At 42.1% G+C, this 16,816-nt stretch overlaps 1 protein-coding gene across 1 annotated transcript in view; it reads right to left on the reverse strand.

Annotated features, from left to right (window-relative positions):
* Window positions 1-11,106, reverse strand: part of terb1 (telomere repeat binding bouquet formation protein 1) — a 130,382-nt gene extending 119,276 nt beyond the window's left edge. The window contains exons 1-3 of the mRNA XM_033036511.1: window positions 11,017-11,106; window positions 7,060-7,170; window positions 80-208 (exon numbers count right to left, since the gene is read on the reverse strand). Of these exons, the coding sequence (XP_032892402.1) occupies window positions 80-208; window positions 7,060-7,170; window positions 11,017-11,059 (283 nt within the window). The 5' untranslated portion in view covers window positions 11,060-11,106. The remainder of the gene's footprint in view (window positions 1-79; window positions 209-7,059; window positions 7,171-11,016) is intronic.
* Between the last annotated feature and the right edge of the window lie 5,710 nt (window positions 11,107-16,816).

The raw sequence follows: 16,816 nt of genomic DNA on the forward strand, positions 1-16,816 counted from the left end.
CTATTGGGAGAAGGGTGGAAAATATAAAGCAGATGAAGAAATAAAGCTCACAAAAAAGTAAAATAAAAGTGTTCCATACCACTGCTTTCAGCTAGAGCTCCCAAAGTGAACAGAGCAGCCTCACAAACGAGAGAAGCATCAGTCAATTTTATAAGTCCATGAATATATTCTAAGCCTCCAATCACACGAAAGTACTCGCTTGCTTCACCTAATGTTAAATAAAAGGTTTATTTTAAGTGGATATCCAGAAATTTAAGGGTTTAAATGTGAGAATTAAGTCTTACATTGCAATTATTTATCCAAAACTGTAACATTAAGGCATCAAAAATTAACAAGACATATATGGTCTTCATGGTTGTTGCTCCTATTATCTCTCGAAAAAGTGACTGGAGGGCCTTCTGGCCCTATCTAGACACACGTAAAATACTTTTATCTCTTGCATCATGCCCTCTCGTGTGGCATCAAAAAACATGAAACTATGCCATTTTTCAGTTCCTCAGATCAGTTTCAGTTTCTTTTTGACCACCATGTATTACAGGTGCAGACTAACTTTATGTAATACAGTCATTAGACATAATTTTGTGTCTTCTGCTGATATGTGGTGTCAATCTACAGATCCTCTGTTACCTCCGGTTTGCTTCCAGTTCCTCGTGCTGGTGAGGGCAGGAACAGGGAGATAGGGGATCTGAATGTGTGGCTGAGGAGCTGGGGAGGGGGGCAGGGAATTAGATTGTTCGACCACTGGGAACTGTTTTGGGGTGAGGGTGAATTGCACAAAAGGGACGGGTTGCACCTTAACAGGCGGGGGACCAGCATTCTGGCAGGCAGGTTTGCCACTGCTACGGGAAAGTTTAAACTAAATGGCAGGGGGGAGGAGACAAATTGGAAATATAAGGATAGAGGATCGGGACTGGGAACTGAATATTCAGGGTTATACGTCCTTTCGAAAGGATGGGCAGAGGAGGTGAGGTACCTCTGTTGGTGAGGGATGAAATTCAGTCCCTTGCGAGGGGTGACATAGGGACTGACAATGTAGAGTCGCTGTGGATAAAAATGAGAAATTGTAAAGGTAAAAAGACATTAATGGGAGTTATCTGCAGGTTCCCAAACAGTTGCCTGGATGTAGGGTGCAAGTTGCAGCAGGAATTAAAATTGGCATATAACAAAGGTAATGCCACAGTGGTTATGGGAGATTTCAATATGCCAGTAGACTGGGAAAATCAGATTGGTTCTGGACCCCAAGAAAGGGAGTTTGTAGAGTGCCTCTGAGATGGATTCTTAAGCTTGTACTGGAGCCTACCAGAGAGAAGGCAATTCTGGATTTAGTGATGTCTAATGAACTAGATTTAACAAGGGAACTCGAAGTAAAGGAACCGCTAGGAGGTAGTGACCATAATATTATAAGTTTAAGAGGGAAAAGGTTAAATCTGAAGTTTCAGTGTTGCAGTTGAACAAAGGGGACAATGAGAGCTGGCCAAGGTTGACTGGAAAAGGATCCTAGGAGGAACCACTGTGGAACGGCAATGGCAGGAATATCTGGGCATAATCCAGAAGATGTAGGAGGATCATTTTATTTCAAAGAGGAATAAAGATTCTAAGGGGAGTAAGAGGCAACCTTGGCTGACATGGGAAGTTAGGGATGGAATAAAACTAAAAGAAAAGGTGTATAACAGCAAAGAGTAGTGGAAAGCCAGAGGATTTGGAAACTTTCAAAGGACAACAGAAGGTAACAAAAAGGGCAATACGGGGTGAAAAGATGAAGTATGAGGGTAAGCTGGCCAAGAGAAAAAGATTAGTAAAGACAAATGCGGGTCCCTTGAAGGCAGAAACAGGTGAAATCATTATGGGGAAGAAGGAAATGGCAGAAGAGTTGAACATAGAAACATAGAAAATAGGTGCGGAAGTAGGCCATTCGGCCCTTCGAGCCTGTACCGCCATTCAATATGATCATGGCTGATCATCCAACTCAGTATCCTGTACATGCCTTCTCTCCATACCCCCGATCCCTTTAGCCACAAGGGCCACATCTAACTCCCTCTTAAAAATAACCAATGAACTGGCCTCAACTACCTTCTGTGGCAGAGAATTCCAGAGATTCACCACTCTCTGTGTGAATTTTTTTTTCTCATCTCGGTCCTACAATATTTCCCCCTTATCCTTAAACTGTGACCCCTTGTTCTGGACTTCCCCAACATCGGGAACAATCTTCCTGCATCTAGCCTGTCCAACCCCTTAAGACTTTTGTACGTTTCTATAAGATCCCCCCTCAATCTTCTAAATTCTAGCGAGTACAAGCCGAGTCTATCCAGTCTTTCTTCATATGAAAGTCCTGACATCCCAGAAATCAGTCTGGTGAACCTTCTCTGTACTCCCTCTATGGCAAGAATGTCTTTCCTCAGATTAGGAGACCAAAACTGTACGCAATACTCCAGGTGTGGTCTCACCAAGACCCTGTACAACTGCAGTAGAACCTCCCTGCTCCTATACTCAAATCCTTTTGCTATGAATGCTAACATACCATTCGCTTTCTTCACTGCCTGCTGCACCTGCATGCCTACTTTTAATGACTGGTGTACCATGACACCCAGATCTCATTGCATCTCCCCTTTTCCTAATCGGCCACCATTCAGATAATAGTCTGCTTTCCTGTTTTTGCCACCAAAGTGGATAACCTCACATTTATCCACATTATACTGCATCTGCCATGCATTTGCCCACTCTCCCAGCCTATCCAAGTCACCTTGCAGCCTCCTAGCATCCTCCTCACAGCTAACACTGCCCCCCCAGCTTCATCTGCAAACTTGGAGATGTTGCATTCAATTCCCTCGTCCAAACATTAATATATATTGTAAATAGCTGGGGTCCCAGCACTGAGCCTTGCAGTACCCCACTAGTCACTGCCTGCCATTCTGAAAAGGACCCATTTACTCCTACTCTTTGCTTCCTGTCTGCCAGCCAGTTCTCTATCCACATCAATACTGAACCCCCAATACCGTGTGCTTTAAGTTTGTATACTAATCTCTTATGTGGGACCTTGTCGAAAGCCTTCTGAAAGTCCAGATATAACACATCCACTGGTTCTCCCTTATCCACTCTACTAGTTACATCCTCGAAAAATTCTATAAGATTCGTCAGACATGATTTACCTTTTGTAAATCCATGCTGACTTTGTCCAATGATTTCACCACTTTCCAAATGTGCTGCTATCCCATCTTTAATAACTGACTCTAGCTGTTTCCCCACTACCGATGTTAGACTAACTGATCAGTAATTCCCCGTTTTCTCTCTCCCTCCCTTTTTAAAAAGTGGGGTTACATTAGCTACCCTCCAATCCTCAGGAACTACTCCAGAATCTAAAGAGTTTTGAAAAATTATCACTAATGCATCCACTATTACTGCGGCTACTTCCTTAAGTACTCTGGGATGCAGCCTATCTGGCCCTGGGGATTTATCGGCCTTTAATCCATTCAATTCACCTAACACCACTTCCCGGCTAACCTGGATTTCACTCAGTTCCTCCATCTCATTTGACCCTCGGTCCCCTGCTATTTCCGGCAGATTATTTATGTCTTCCTGAGTGAAGACAGAACCAAAGTAGTTATTCAATTGGTCTGCCATGTCTTTGTTCCCCATGATCAATTCACCTGTTTCTGGCTGCAAGAGACCTACATTTGTTTTAACTAATCTTTTTCTCTTCACATATCTATAAAAACGTTTGCAGTCAGTTTTTATGTTCCCTGCCAGTTTTCTTTCATAATCTATTTTCCCTTTCCTAATTATGCCCTTTGTCCTCCTCTGCTGGACTCTGAATTTCTCCCAGTCCTCTGGTAGGCTGCTTTTTCTGGCTAATTTGTATGCTTCATCTTTTGTTTTGATACTATCCCTGATTTCCCTTGTTGTCCACGGATGCACTACCTTCCCTGATGTATTCTTTTGCCAAACTGGGATGAACAATTGTTGTAGTTCATCCATGCAGTCTTTAAATGCCTTCCATTGCATATCCACCGTCAACCCTTTAAGAATCAATTGCCAGTCTATCTTGGCCAATTCACGTCTCATACCCTCAAAGTTACCTTTGTTCAGGACCCTTGTTTCTGAATTAACAATGTCACTCTCCATCCTAAGAACTCAACCATATTATGGTCACTCTTGCACAAGGGGCCACGCACAAAAAGACTGCTAACTAACCCTTCCTCATTACTCAATACCCAGTCTAGAATAGCCTGCTCTCTCGTTGGTTTAGAAAACTATCCCGCATACATTCCAAGAAATTCTCTTCCTCAGCACCCTTGCCAATTTGATTCACCCAATCTATATGTAGATTGAAGTCACCCATTATAACAGGTACTTTGGCTCTGTCTTCACTAAGGAAGACACAAGCAATCTCCCAGATGTACTGTACTGGGAGACAGAGGAACTGAAAGAAATTTGCATTAGGCGAGAAATAGTATTGGGTAGACTGATGGGATGAACGCTGAGGGCCAAGAGCGGAACACGCTATCAAAACATGGAGGGGACGGGGGACACAATTTTTTGGTGGCCACGCGCGCATGCGCACTCACACACACACGCGCGAGGCTTCGGAGGCTCAATCCAGCGCTAAATGCAGCTCAACTCTGCCTGTCTCACCGGGTTAACTACAGTCCTGGCTGGACTGACGGGATACCAGCGCTGCTTCTCCGCGCTGGCCATATTTCCCGCAAGTCCAGGGGGCCAATCGGGACAGTGCCGGAGAGCCGGCCGGGATCGATCCTGGCTGCGGATGAAGAGCAGGTCTGTGCCACAACTCCCTCCTCCAATCACCGCACTCTATCCTCAGGCCCACCCCCCCCCCCTCCAATCATTGCGCTGAATTATCATGTCCCGTCCCCATTGCCTGCTGACCGATGTCTCTCTCGTCCAATCGGCATCCTCGATCTTCAGTCCCACCCCCACTGTCTCGCAGAAAGCGGAGATTTCACCTGGTTTTAAAATCCGGATTACAAAAACTTGGGGGGGATATCCCCCACCTCTCAAAACATGGGGGGGGGGGGAATGTGTCCCCTCTGGCCCCCCCGGGTTTTCCGCCCCTGCTCAGGGCCTGATGGTCTGCATCCAGGGTACTCAAGGAGGTGGCTCTAACAATCGTGGGCGCATTGGTGATCATTTTGCAACATTTTATAAATTCAGGATCATTTCCTGCAGATTGGAGGGTAGCTAATGTTCAAGAAAGGAGCGAGAGAGAAAACGGGGAATTATAGATCAGTTAGCATGATATCATTGGTGTGGAAGATGCTGGAGTCAATTATTAAAGAAGTGATAACGGCGCATTTGGATAGCAGTAAAAGGATCGGTCCAAGTCAGCATGGATTTATGATGGGGAAATGCTGCTAGCGTAATCTTCTGGAATTTTTTCAGGATGTGACAAGTAAAATGGATGAAGGAGAGCCAGTGGATATAGTGTATCTGGACTTTCAGAAAGCCTTTGATAAGGTCCTACACTGGACAGAGTAGGAATAAACAAGTCCCTGTCAGAATGGCAGGCAATGGCGAGTGGAGTGCCGCAAGGCTCAATGCTGGGGCCGCAACTATTTACAATATGTATTAATGATTTAGATGATGGGATTTAAAGTAACACTAACACATTTGCAGATGAAACAAAGCTGGGTGGCAGTGTGAACTGCAAAGAGAATACTAAGAGGTTGCAGGGTAACTTGGACAGGTTGAGTGAGTGGGCAGATGCAGTATAATGTAGATAAATGTGAGGTTATCCACTTTGGCGGCAATAACAAGGAGGCAGATTATTATCTCAATGGTGTCAGATTAGGAAAAAGGGAAGTGCAACGAGACCTGGGTGTCCTTGTACACCAGTCACTGAAAGTAACCATGCAGGTACAGCAGACAGTGAAGAAAGTTAATGGCATGTTGGCCTTCATAACGAGAGGATTGAGTATAGATGTAAAGAGGTCCTTCTGCAGTCATGCAGGGCCCTTGGTGAGACCACATCTGGAGTACTGTGTGCAGTTTTGGTCTCCTAATTTGAGGAAGAATATCCTTGCTATTGAGGCAGTGCAGCGTAGGTTCACGAGGTTAATGCCCGAGATGGCGGGACTGTCATATGAGGAAAGATTGGAAAGAGTGGGCATGTATCCATTGGAATTTATAAGGAAGAAAGGGGATCTAATAGAAACGTATAAAATTATGAAAGGACTGGACAAGCTAGATGTAGGAAAAATGGTCCCAATGGTGGGGGAGTCCAGAACCAGGGGCCACAGTCTAAGATTAAAGGGAAGGCCGTTTAAAACTGAGATGAGAAAAACGTTTTCACCCAGAGAGTTATGAATTTGTGGAATTCTCCACCACAGAAGGCAGTCAATTCATTGGATGAATTTAAAAGAGAGTTATATAGAGCTCTAGGGGCTAGCTGAGTTGGGTAGAAGGCAGGCACGGGTTTACTGATTGTGGATGATCAGCCATATTCACAAAGAATGGTGGTGCAGGTGTGAAGGGCCAAATGACTTCCTCGTGCACCTATTTTCTATGTTTTTACTGGCACCAGGTTTTCAGAGAGATCATAACGAATAAGTTGCATGATTTTAGTGTGCTGTCTGCATGGCAATTAACAGGTGTAAACTCAATTAGATATTGTAATCCTGGTGCCTATTTTCTGCAGTTGTCACCTTACTCACCAATGGACATACCCATAAAGCTCCTATCATTAAAGTGGATATGTCCACAGACAATTAAGATGACAACAGCAGAATAGAGGGTGGCTATATTCCATGCCGGATGTTCTTATACTTATATTGAACTACCATTTCTTTTATATAATATATTCAATCTAAAATAGTAATTGTAATCAATTTTCTTTTTTTGGCTGACAATCACCGCAAACTCAAGGGCCAGAGGCAGCAATTACTCTGCAGGTAATGATACACAACACTGATGTAGACTTTGTTGTGAGCAATTTTAAACTGTCCTACAGTTCCTAGAATATTAATAATAAAACAATGAATCTATACATTAATTTCTAAAAATGTAACTTTTATGTGATGTTAACATACATATAATCTATCTTACAATTCTGTTGACATATGGAAGAGATAGTGACCAGGGCTTGCTTCTGAGTCTCGGGACTGTCCATCTGATACTTCAGACATTCAAGCAGTAAATCCAAGTCTGTTTTTAAACCTATACATTAAATACAAAGTACGTTGTGATATCTGCTCACAAAGTGACTAATTTACACAAATACTAAAGAGAAAATATTACAAATTAAGCTTAAAAAGCATTTCTGGCAGCAACATTGATCTTTAATAATTCAGATAATTCATTTAATGTGTATTAATCCCTGAATCTTTGTGTAATAATACAAGATTGTACAACATTACCTTGCATCAATGGAACCATTCAACGTCATGCTAGTTCGTTGTGTAGCAAACCAGTTAGATTCCTACCCTGGTTTTAGACCCTCTCTAATGTCCACCCTGTAGCCCTTACCTAAGATCGTAAATGTCTCCTACAGTCTTTGTGATAGGCACTGGTGAGAACCAGTTTGTCTATGTCTACTTTACACATCTTCATTGAATTTATGCTCAACCTCTTTTAGTCCAATAAGAAAAAGTCCCAATTCTCTAATGTAACTTTGTCCCAACAATATTCCTGGTAAAGCTCGTTTTGACTTTCTCTAGGACATTCACATCATTCCTGAAGTGGATGTAATATTCTAGTCATGGACTAACGAAAGCCTTGGACCATAAACAGCACCACAGGAATTTCAGCCAATGATGTCTGTGCTGATCATTATGTCAAATTAACCTAACCCCATTTGCCTGCACCTGATCCATGTTCCTCTGTGAGTCTGTCTGAATGCCTCTTATACATCTCTATTATGCCTGCTTCCTCCACCCTTCCCACCCCTCCCCATATGTTTCAGGCATCTAATACACTCTGTGTAAAAAATCTGCCCTGCACATTTTTAAACTTTGTCTTTTACAGCTATGCCCTCTACTGTTAGATATTTCTCTCTGGTGTTACTGCACATTAACCAGCTAGCTCATGTGTAAAAGCCTCACAAAAACTTCTAGATTGCATTATTTAAGTGGTACTGACACATTATGCTAAATTAATAGTGAAATTAATGTAGAGTAAGACGTGTACCAATTGTAGTCACTGTATATGTTATGAATAAAATTTGAATATTTCTAATTGAGAAAAGAACATCAATTTCACTTTATGAAACTCAAGATTTGTGGCTCCTTGATAAATACTTTCTATATCTGATCTACCACCTTCAAAGATCTATACATACGAAACCCAGATCTCCGCACATTCTTTAGAACTTTGCCATTGTCTATATTGCTTCTCCCCATCCCTTCTCTCAAATGCATCACCACATAATCCTATGGAAAAAGTTCCATGGGTCATTTTTCTACTTGTCCCGATAGCCTATACATGTTCTCTAATTTGAAGAATTCAGCTGACCAGCTCCATGTAGTTTGTTTTGTTTTATTTCATTATATACTCTATCTTCCTCAATTGGGGAACATAGGGTTTGATTCCCACCCCTTTCCCTTTTGTGTCTGTGTATCTACCTTAAAGATCTCCCAATTTTGCATTACAGTTTTCCCATCAATCATTGGTTCTACTTTACCCTAGATAAAACCCATCTCATCCCTTTGGAGTTAGTCATCTTCCAATTTAAGCTTCTTGGTAACCAATACCAATAATAATGTTCTACCCCCTTGCCTTTCTCCATTACCTATTTATACCCAATTTTATAATGATTACACCCTTGCCCAACTATTCTCCTACCGATACCTAGTCTACCTCATTCTGCAGCAAGAGATTGAGCAATGCAGATTTCCTAGTTGAGTAGAAAACATATTGGCTAAGGAAGTTCTCCTGAATGCATTGCAGAAATTCCCCTTCCTCCTTTCCTTTTCTAACATTATTTGGGTAAATAAAGAATATTAGTTTTGCACATCTCAGTAATTTTTCTTCAGATTTATTCATCTCATCACATCTCACTATTTGAACGCCAGTATCTAAAATCTACCTGTGTCATGTGCAGCCTGGGACACAGGTTTTCCAGATAAATTTATTTGTATGCGCTGGGGAGTAGCTACAACTACGTGCTCTGCCATTGGACTTGAACTTAACATGAGAATATAACTGGGAAAGTGCTGGTAAAAACTAGTTACCACGTTAGGAATTGCTGTATTCAAGTACAGGTGCACAACCTTTTATCCGAAGATCCAAATAACGAAAACCTCCGAATAGCGGCCATTTTTTCGGTCCTTGAAGAAAGGTCCTTGAAAACGTTCACCGAGGGCGGCCCGCAGAGGTGACAGCGGAACTTCCGGTCGGTCCTCGAAGAAAGGGGAACTAAATCCCCATTCATAAAAGAGAAGATGAGGGTATATTGCGCGGGAGGGTTAATAATTGACAATATGCTGCTGCCTGCCCGCTGAATTAAAAAGTTCCCACGGTAGACTCACGATATACAGTGTTTCGTGAGTCTTGCGTGGGAACTTTTTAACTCAGCGGGGCAGGCAGCAGCAGATTGTCGCTCGCTTCAGTATCACCCCACCTACACCCCTCTGCTTCCCGGCCATGTGTGTGACCCCTTCCCTCCCCTCTCCAGCTCCCCGCCCATTGCACCGGCGCGGGGGCTTTGCACTGTCTTCACGTCGGCGATTGCAGCAGGACCGTGCCAGGACCAATTGGACACCGACCACCAGGCCCACCGCAAGCACGGAGATCCCAGAGACCCACAGCCAACAGCAGCCCAGCCCAGCCCCACTCCAACTACAGAGGAACCTGGGTTGCGGATGACGGGGCGCAGCTCGGGGCGTCGTAGGGGCCCATCGGGGAGCGGCCACTCAAAGCCACGCCGGGAGATGTAGGGCCCTGCCCCGGTCTTGATGTTGGAGCCCCCGGCGGGCGCTAGCAAGTCCGCGGCAATTTACAGCCGCGCCGGGCGTTGTAAGGCCCCCCTCCAGGTCACTCTCAACCTCTATGGTGTTTGCTCTCAACCCCGTAATTCGGGCGGGAGAAGTCGCCGCTGCCGGTGCCCCGCAAAGCAGTCTCCCACCGGAGACCCGCGAGCTCCCGGTGTCACCATCCACCGGAGTCGGGTCGCAGCAGCTCGCCCCCGCAGCTCTCCACGCTCCGAAGCTGGCTAGCTCCACGGAGGTAGGTCCGTAGGTCCACAGCTCCCACCGCCACCCACCGACCCCCAGGCCCACTGCAAGCACGGAGATCCCAGAGACCCACAGCCAGCAGCAACTCCAGCCCAGCCCCGCTCCAACTCCAGAGGAACACGTAGGGACAGAAGCTGATGGTGTGCAAGGTACGTCTTGTTCTTGGGGTGGCGGATGAGGGGGCGCAGCTCGGGCTGTGGGCGAACTGCCACTTGTCGCTGTAGCGGCCAAAGATCATAGAGGAGCTCCTCTATGATCTTTGGTAGCGGCCCATCGGGGAGCGGATTCCTCTGGAGTTGGAGGGGGAGGGGGGTATTGTGCTGTTTGATCGCCCCCTACTATCCCAGGGACAGGGAGACACAGCGGCTTTTTAGACTGGTGGGCAATCACTTCCAAAGTTCTGCCCACACAGTCAGTACACTTCTCCTACACTGTATTTCATACAAACATTTATTCTGCAAGAAAAAACGACATTGAAGACTCAAACTCGCGATCGAGTAACTGCCAGGATCAAGGCGCAAACTCGCGACCTTGCGGATATGAGCCGAGCACTCTACCACTGAGCCAGCCATTAAAATCTACGCTAAAAAATTTCCATTCCGAAGACCGACAAATTCTGAATTACGAAAAGTGTCTGGTCCCAAGGCTTTCGGATAAAAGGTTGTGCACCTGTACAAACATATGGAAATCCTGAACTGCAGCACCAACACAAAGAAATGTCAGAAGTTCTGTGCCAATCTGTTGTCATAATTCTTTGTAAAATCAGAGCCATTTTCTATTAAATAATACTACTCTGTGACATTAAACTTGCTTAGTACAGAAACATCCTCACCACAAAGTATGTTGCTATTAGTCCCTTCTGGGTAGTTCATCATTGCCTAGAGATTTCCAGAATTTTAAAGAACAGGAGAAACAGTGCAACCTGTAATTTAAAAAGCAACATTAATTTCCATTGTGATTTATAAAAAGGCACAGCCTAAGCTTGATATCGCCTCAGCGCAGAAGGAGAAGAGGAGGGAAGAGACTGCAGCCCTAAGACTTTTGCCTCCATCACAGTGAGGAGATGTTGGGTGGACTCACTGTGGTGGATGTTAATATGTGTTTATTGTTGTTTTTTATTGTATTGTATTATATTATATGTATGACTGCTTAAATTTCGTTCAGACTTCGGTCTGGATGACAATAAAAGGCTATTCTATTCTATTCTATTCTATTCTATTTCTTGCAACAAATCTACCAGAACATCTGTCAGGTATAATTTATACTGTTTTTGAATTTATCTATATCATTTTATTCCTATAATTTTAATTTATTTACAATTTGTGGTAATTGATCAATATATTATTTGGTTCTCCTAAATTCCAATATTGGACTTTAATATACTTAACTACTGAAGATCCTCAGCCCTTTGGAGCAGAAAATTCCGAAAATTCAAATTCAACTCTGTGAACAAATTCCTCTTGATCTTGGTAAGGGATATCAAACTCATTTTCCTGAGACATGCCCTCTAGATCGAAACTTTTATTTTTATTATCATAACATTATTTTTGACTTTGCATTATTATTGTCTACTTACTTGTTTGTTTTCTTTTATACTGAACTTTTTTTTGTTTATTATGGGTTTTACAGAGCACTGTTTACATATCTGTTGTGCTGCTACAAGTAAAAAATGTATTGTTTCATTTCAGGACGTAAGACATTTTAGTTTAGTTTAGAGATAAAACACTCCTGACTTTTCAGCCAAGGGAATCTGCCTTTCAGCCTCCATGCCCATTCAGAAATGTATATATTTTTATGCATCCATTTTACTAAACTCTAAAGAACATAAGCCCAACCATACAGAATGTCTTCAAGTCACCAAGTATATCCTTTCTGTAATACACCAAAATGTATTGATCCAGGTGTGATTTCAGCAAAGACATGGCCCACTATTGAAAAATTAATCTCTTAAACTCTAAACCCCTTGTAATGGAGGCCAAAATGCACTTGCGTAAATGCATGGTTACATACTGCCTGTGTATCGTATTGAAGGACACATAACTCTTTTTGAACATTTGATAGTTGTTCTCCATTTTAGATTCTATTTTTCCATCAAATGCTGACCAATAATCAAACCCTATCTTTCCAAATGCATGTATATCTTATCCTTCAGAGTCTATTGCAGTAACTAAACTTCCACAGACGTTAGCTTTACTGATCTAGGATTCCTACTTTTTTTTGCAGCACTTCTTGAATAAAGGTATAACATTAGCCACCCTCAAGTCCTACCTGTGGCTAAAGATGATATATATGTCTCAGCCAGGGCTCTTGCAATTTCTTCTCTAACTTCCCACAATGTTCTTGGATATATCTGATCAGGCCCTGGAGATTGATCTACCCTCATATATTTTAAAACAGACAGCACCTCCTCTAATGTAATGCAGACTATCCTCAAGACATTCTCATTAATTTTCCGGAGTTCCCTAGTCTTCATGTCTATCCACAGCAAAAAAAAAGACAAAACAGAAACAGAATACAACTCAGGTTCAAGACATCCATGTTCAGACCAACCCAGATTACAGTAAATTCACCGCTTTTCGCAACAGTTACAAGTTTCACTGTTGTCCTATAGAGTTTCATTGTCTGTCTTACTCGTTATCACCTAGCCCAATGTTTCTTAAACTGGTGAATGGTCCACCCAAGGGCGAATGAAATTATTTTGGGGTGAATTAAACTAGAGGGGTGAATGAAGGGTGAATGATTTCATTTATTCGGATATTTATATATATTTTTCTATACTTAAAAAAGGCATCGCCAATAAAGTGGTTAGTTAGATTATTGGTTTTAATGGAAGTGGAGCTGGAAATTTGATGTTTTTTTCTCTCTCCCTATAATAATAATAATGGATGGGATTTGTATAGCGCCTTTCTAATACTCAAGTTTTCTAATTTCAAAGTAGCAGGATATTTCCCAAATTTACTGGAATATAACCTTTTAAGGAAGACCATATGAGCTAGTGGGATCATAAATCTTATAAATGGCAACACTGGAGGATCGCCGTATGCAACTGTTGAACTGTAACTTTACTTTGTGTAGCAATTTAGCTACCAAAGTTGATATTTGGTAGTATTGTGAGCTTTCGTTAGGGAGTTATAGAAAATTTTATTAGTTGGATACTAATATATTAAATCACATACTCCATGTTTTTTTTTAGCTAGTTTTCCAAGAAAAAAACTGCAGTAATCAAAGCCCAAAAGGGTAGGAAGGAGTTGAAGCCAGTGTTTAGACGTCAGAATGTTTTTTTATCATTCAAATAGATTGATTTTCTAACTCCAGTGGTAATTAAACTTTTTTTTTCACTCCTAGTTTTCTTTACATATTTTTAGGATGTTCAAAAAGTTTAATAAAATAAACACTTAAGAAATTAGTTAATTTAAGTTTTTTGCTCATGTGACAAAATAAATTATATATAAAATTATACACAAGGGAGAATAAGACGGAAATTACCAAAAAACATAAGAAAATTTAGTCGAGGGTGAATTAAATTTTGTGATAAAGACTCATGGATGAATGACACTGAAATAGTTTAAGCACTGACCTAGCCCACAACCAACAATACATCGTTCCCTTGATCATTACTTTTTTGCATTTCTTTCATTCATTTGTTCTATATCGCTTTATATCACCATCTATATCTCTCATTTCCCTTTCCCGACTCTTAGTCTGAAAACTGTAACATGACTTTGTGACTAATAGTCAATGCCCCGACCGACGAATGCAAGCATTCCATATGCTTTTTTACCACTCCACCTACTTGTGTTACTACTTTCCGTGAGCTACGGACTTACACTCCATGATCAATACTGTTCAGGGTCCTGCCATTAACCTATACTTTCCACTTATATTTGATTTCCCAAAGTGCAAGACTTTGAAGCTGGTATGACTTGCTTCAGAGTCATCTTGTTAAATCTCATTGTCTGTACTTGTTCTAACCTAGCATACAATGATCTGTTCCCTTGATCATTACTATTTATCCCTAATTTCCCTTTCCCCTGACTCTTAGACTGAAGGGTCGCGATCCAAAACATCATATATTCCTTTTCTCCAGATGCTGCTTGAGTCGCTGAGTTATTCCAGTTTTTTGTATCTATCTTTAGAGAAATATTCATTGAGGACCTCACCCATGTATTCGTGTTGTCCATTATGTACTGACAAAGTAATTCCCTCACCTTTCCCAGATTCCTGTCATCCTTTTGTATTGCACAGGCCACATTTAATGAACAAAGTAATTTCTTCACTTTTCTTAGATTCCTACCCTTCCTAAATGTCCTTTAACCTTTAATATTCAAGTCCCAATCTATATCATCCTGCTGCCAAGTTTCTGTTATGGCTAGGAAATCATTATTTTTATTTATGCTCTCAGCACATCTGTTTTGAGACAAATGTTATGTCTTTAAATGCCATAGAGCTTTTTGTTCTGACCTTTAATTATTTTTGTAATCGCTGGCCTTATCTATTGATTTACTTTTAGATTTAAATTAGTTCCTACAGATTTATATTCCGAGCCAACACAAGCTCCCAATTAATTCAGTCTCTTCCAACTTACCCTATGCTTGTCAATCGTTGGAACATTCCTAAGGCGTACAGGTTTGTTGGTTAATTGGCTTCTGTAAATTATAAATTATCCCTAGTGTGTAGGAAGGGGTGATCGCCGGTTGGCATGGATTTAGTGGGCCGAATTACCTGTTCACATGCAGTATCTCGAAAGTCATTATTGAGTCTTGATTAAACCAAGAATAGGTTAAGAAAGAGCTATACCATGGTGATCTTTCAGCTGAGATAATATAGTATTAAGATGTTACAGAAGCAGAATATATTGAGGGCTCAGCTGTAATAAAAGCTTTCCCACAACTGTTCCAACATTCTATGTATTGTCCGATTTCCTAAAATAAACATGCCAGCAGAAGATTCTGCATTTAGTACAGTCATTCCTGGCACTGAGACGATGGCTGAGAGCTTGTCTGTAAATCATTTTAAAATTTCAGATGGGAACCGCCATTTACCATGCAAAAACCAACAAATTAACTTTAGCAGTTAAAGGAGAAAATATGATTTGATAGAATTAGAAAAGTTAGCAATTAAGATATCCAAATGTTTAATTAATAATACAAAATGATAACTAAAGGGCCTGATCCACTTGGGCGTCATCATTTATGCGTCATGACGCACACGTGATGGTGCACACTATGCACGCATGGTGCCTGGTGATATAGGCGTGTGATGCGCAGTTGCGCGCGGCGCCACAGGATTACGGTATGTACAAAATCTTTGCGCGCCATCTGCATGATGCACAAATGACGCCCAAGTTGGTCAGGCCCTTAAGTGATGTAGGTAAACAAAATGCTGGAGAAACTCAGTGGATGAGGCAGCATCTATGGAGCAAAGAAATAGGTTTTGGGTAAAGACCCTTCTTGAGACTGATGTAGGGGTGGGGAGTGGGACGAAGAAAGCCTGCTCTTGGTCTCACTGATGTAGAGCAGTTGACATCTAGAACAGCGGATGCAATAGATGAGGTTGGAGGAGGTGAAGGTGAATCTCTGCCTCACCTGGAAAGACTGCTTGGGTCCTTGGATGGAGTCGAGGGGGGAGGTAAAGCGACAAGTGTAGCATTTCCTGCGGTTGCAAGGGAAAGTACCAGGGGGGGAGGAGGTTTGGGTGGGAAGGGATGAATTGACCAGCATCCGCTGTTCTAGGTATCAACTGCTCTACATTGGTGAGACCAAGCGCAGGCTTGGCTATCGCTTCGCCCAACACCTCTGCTCAGTTCGCATTAACCAACCTGATCTTCCGGTGGCTCAGTATTTCAACTCCCCCTCCCATTCCGAATCTGACCTTTCTGTCCTGGGCCTCCTCCATGGCCAGAGTGAGTCCCACCGCAAATTGGAGGAGCAGCACCTCATATTTCGCTTGGGTAGTTTACACCCCAGCGGTATGAACATTGACTTCTCCAATTTCAGGTAGTCCTTGCTTTCTCCCTTCTTCCCCTCCCCTTCCCAGCTCTCCCAGCAGCCTACTGTCTCCGCCTCTTCCTTTCTTCTTCCCGCCCATCCTCCCCACCCCCATATCAGTCTGAAGAAGGGTCTCAACCCGAAACGTCACCTATTCCTTCGCCCCATAGATGCTGCCTCACTTGCTGAGTTTGTCCAGCATTTTTGTCTACCTTCGATTTTTCCAGCATCTGCAGTTCTTTCTTAAACACTAAGTGATGTAGGAGAAATTAAAACATTTACCAATAAACAATTATTATAAGCAATTTTAGAAATGGAAGAATAATAAAGAAAAATCTAAAAGAATCTGACAAACAAATGGTTACATTAATATGCTTCAATCAAGCAGTTATGTCTTTGAAATATAGTGATAAATTAAAGCAAAATATAAAAGGAAAATACAGTTAACAATAACGCTTTGAGAATAAAGATTGTAAAGGGGCATCAGCTTTACATCAGATATTGTAAAAATAGAGAAATTAAAAGCTCACAAAGTGGATGTTAGAGGTGTTAACAATTTGATGAAACATTTATAGTTCATAGAAACATAGAAAATAGGTGCAGGAGTAGGCCATTCGCCCCTTCGAGCCTGCACCGCCATTCAAT

Source organism: Amblyraja radiata, chromosome 17 (assembly GCF_010909765.2).
Source record: "Amblyraja radiata isolate CabotCenter1 chromosome 17, sAmbRad1.1.pri, whole genome shotgun sequence".
Lineage (NCBI taxonomy): Eukaryota > Metazoa > Chordata > Chondrichthyes > Rajiformes > Rajidae > Amblyraja > Amblyraja radiata.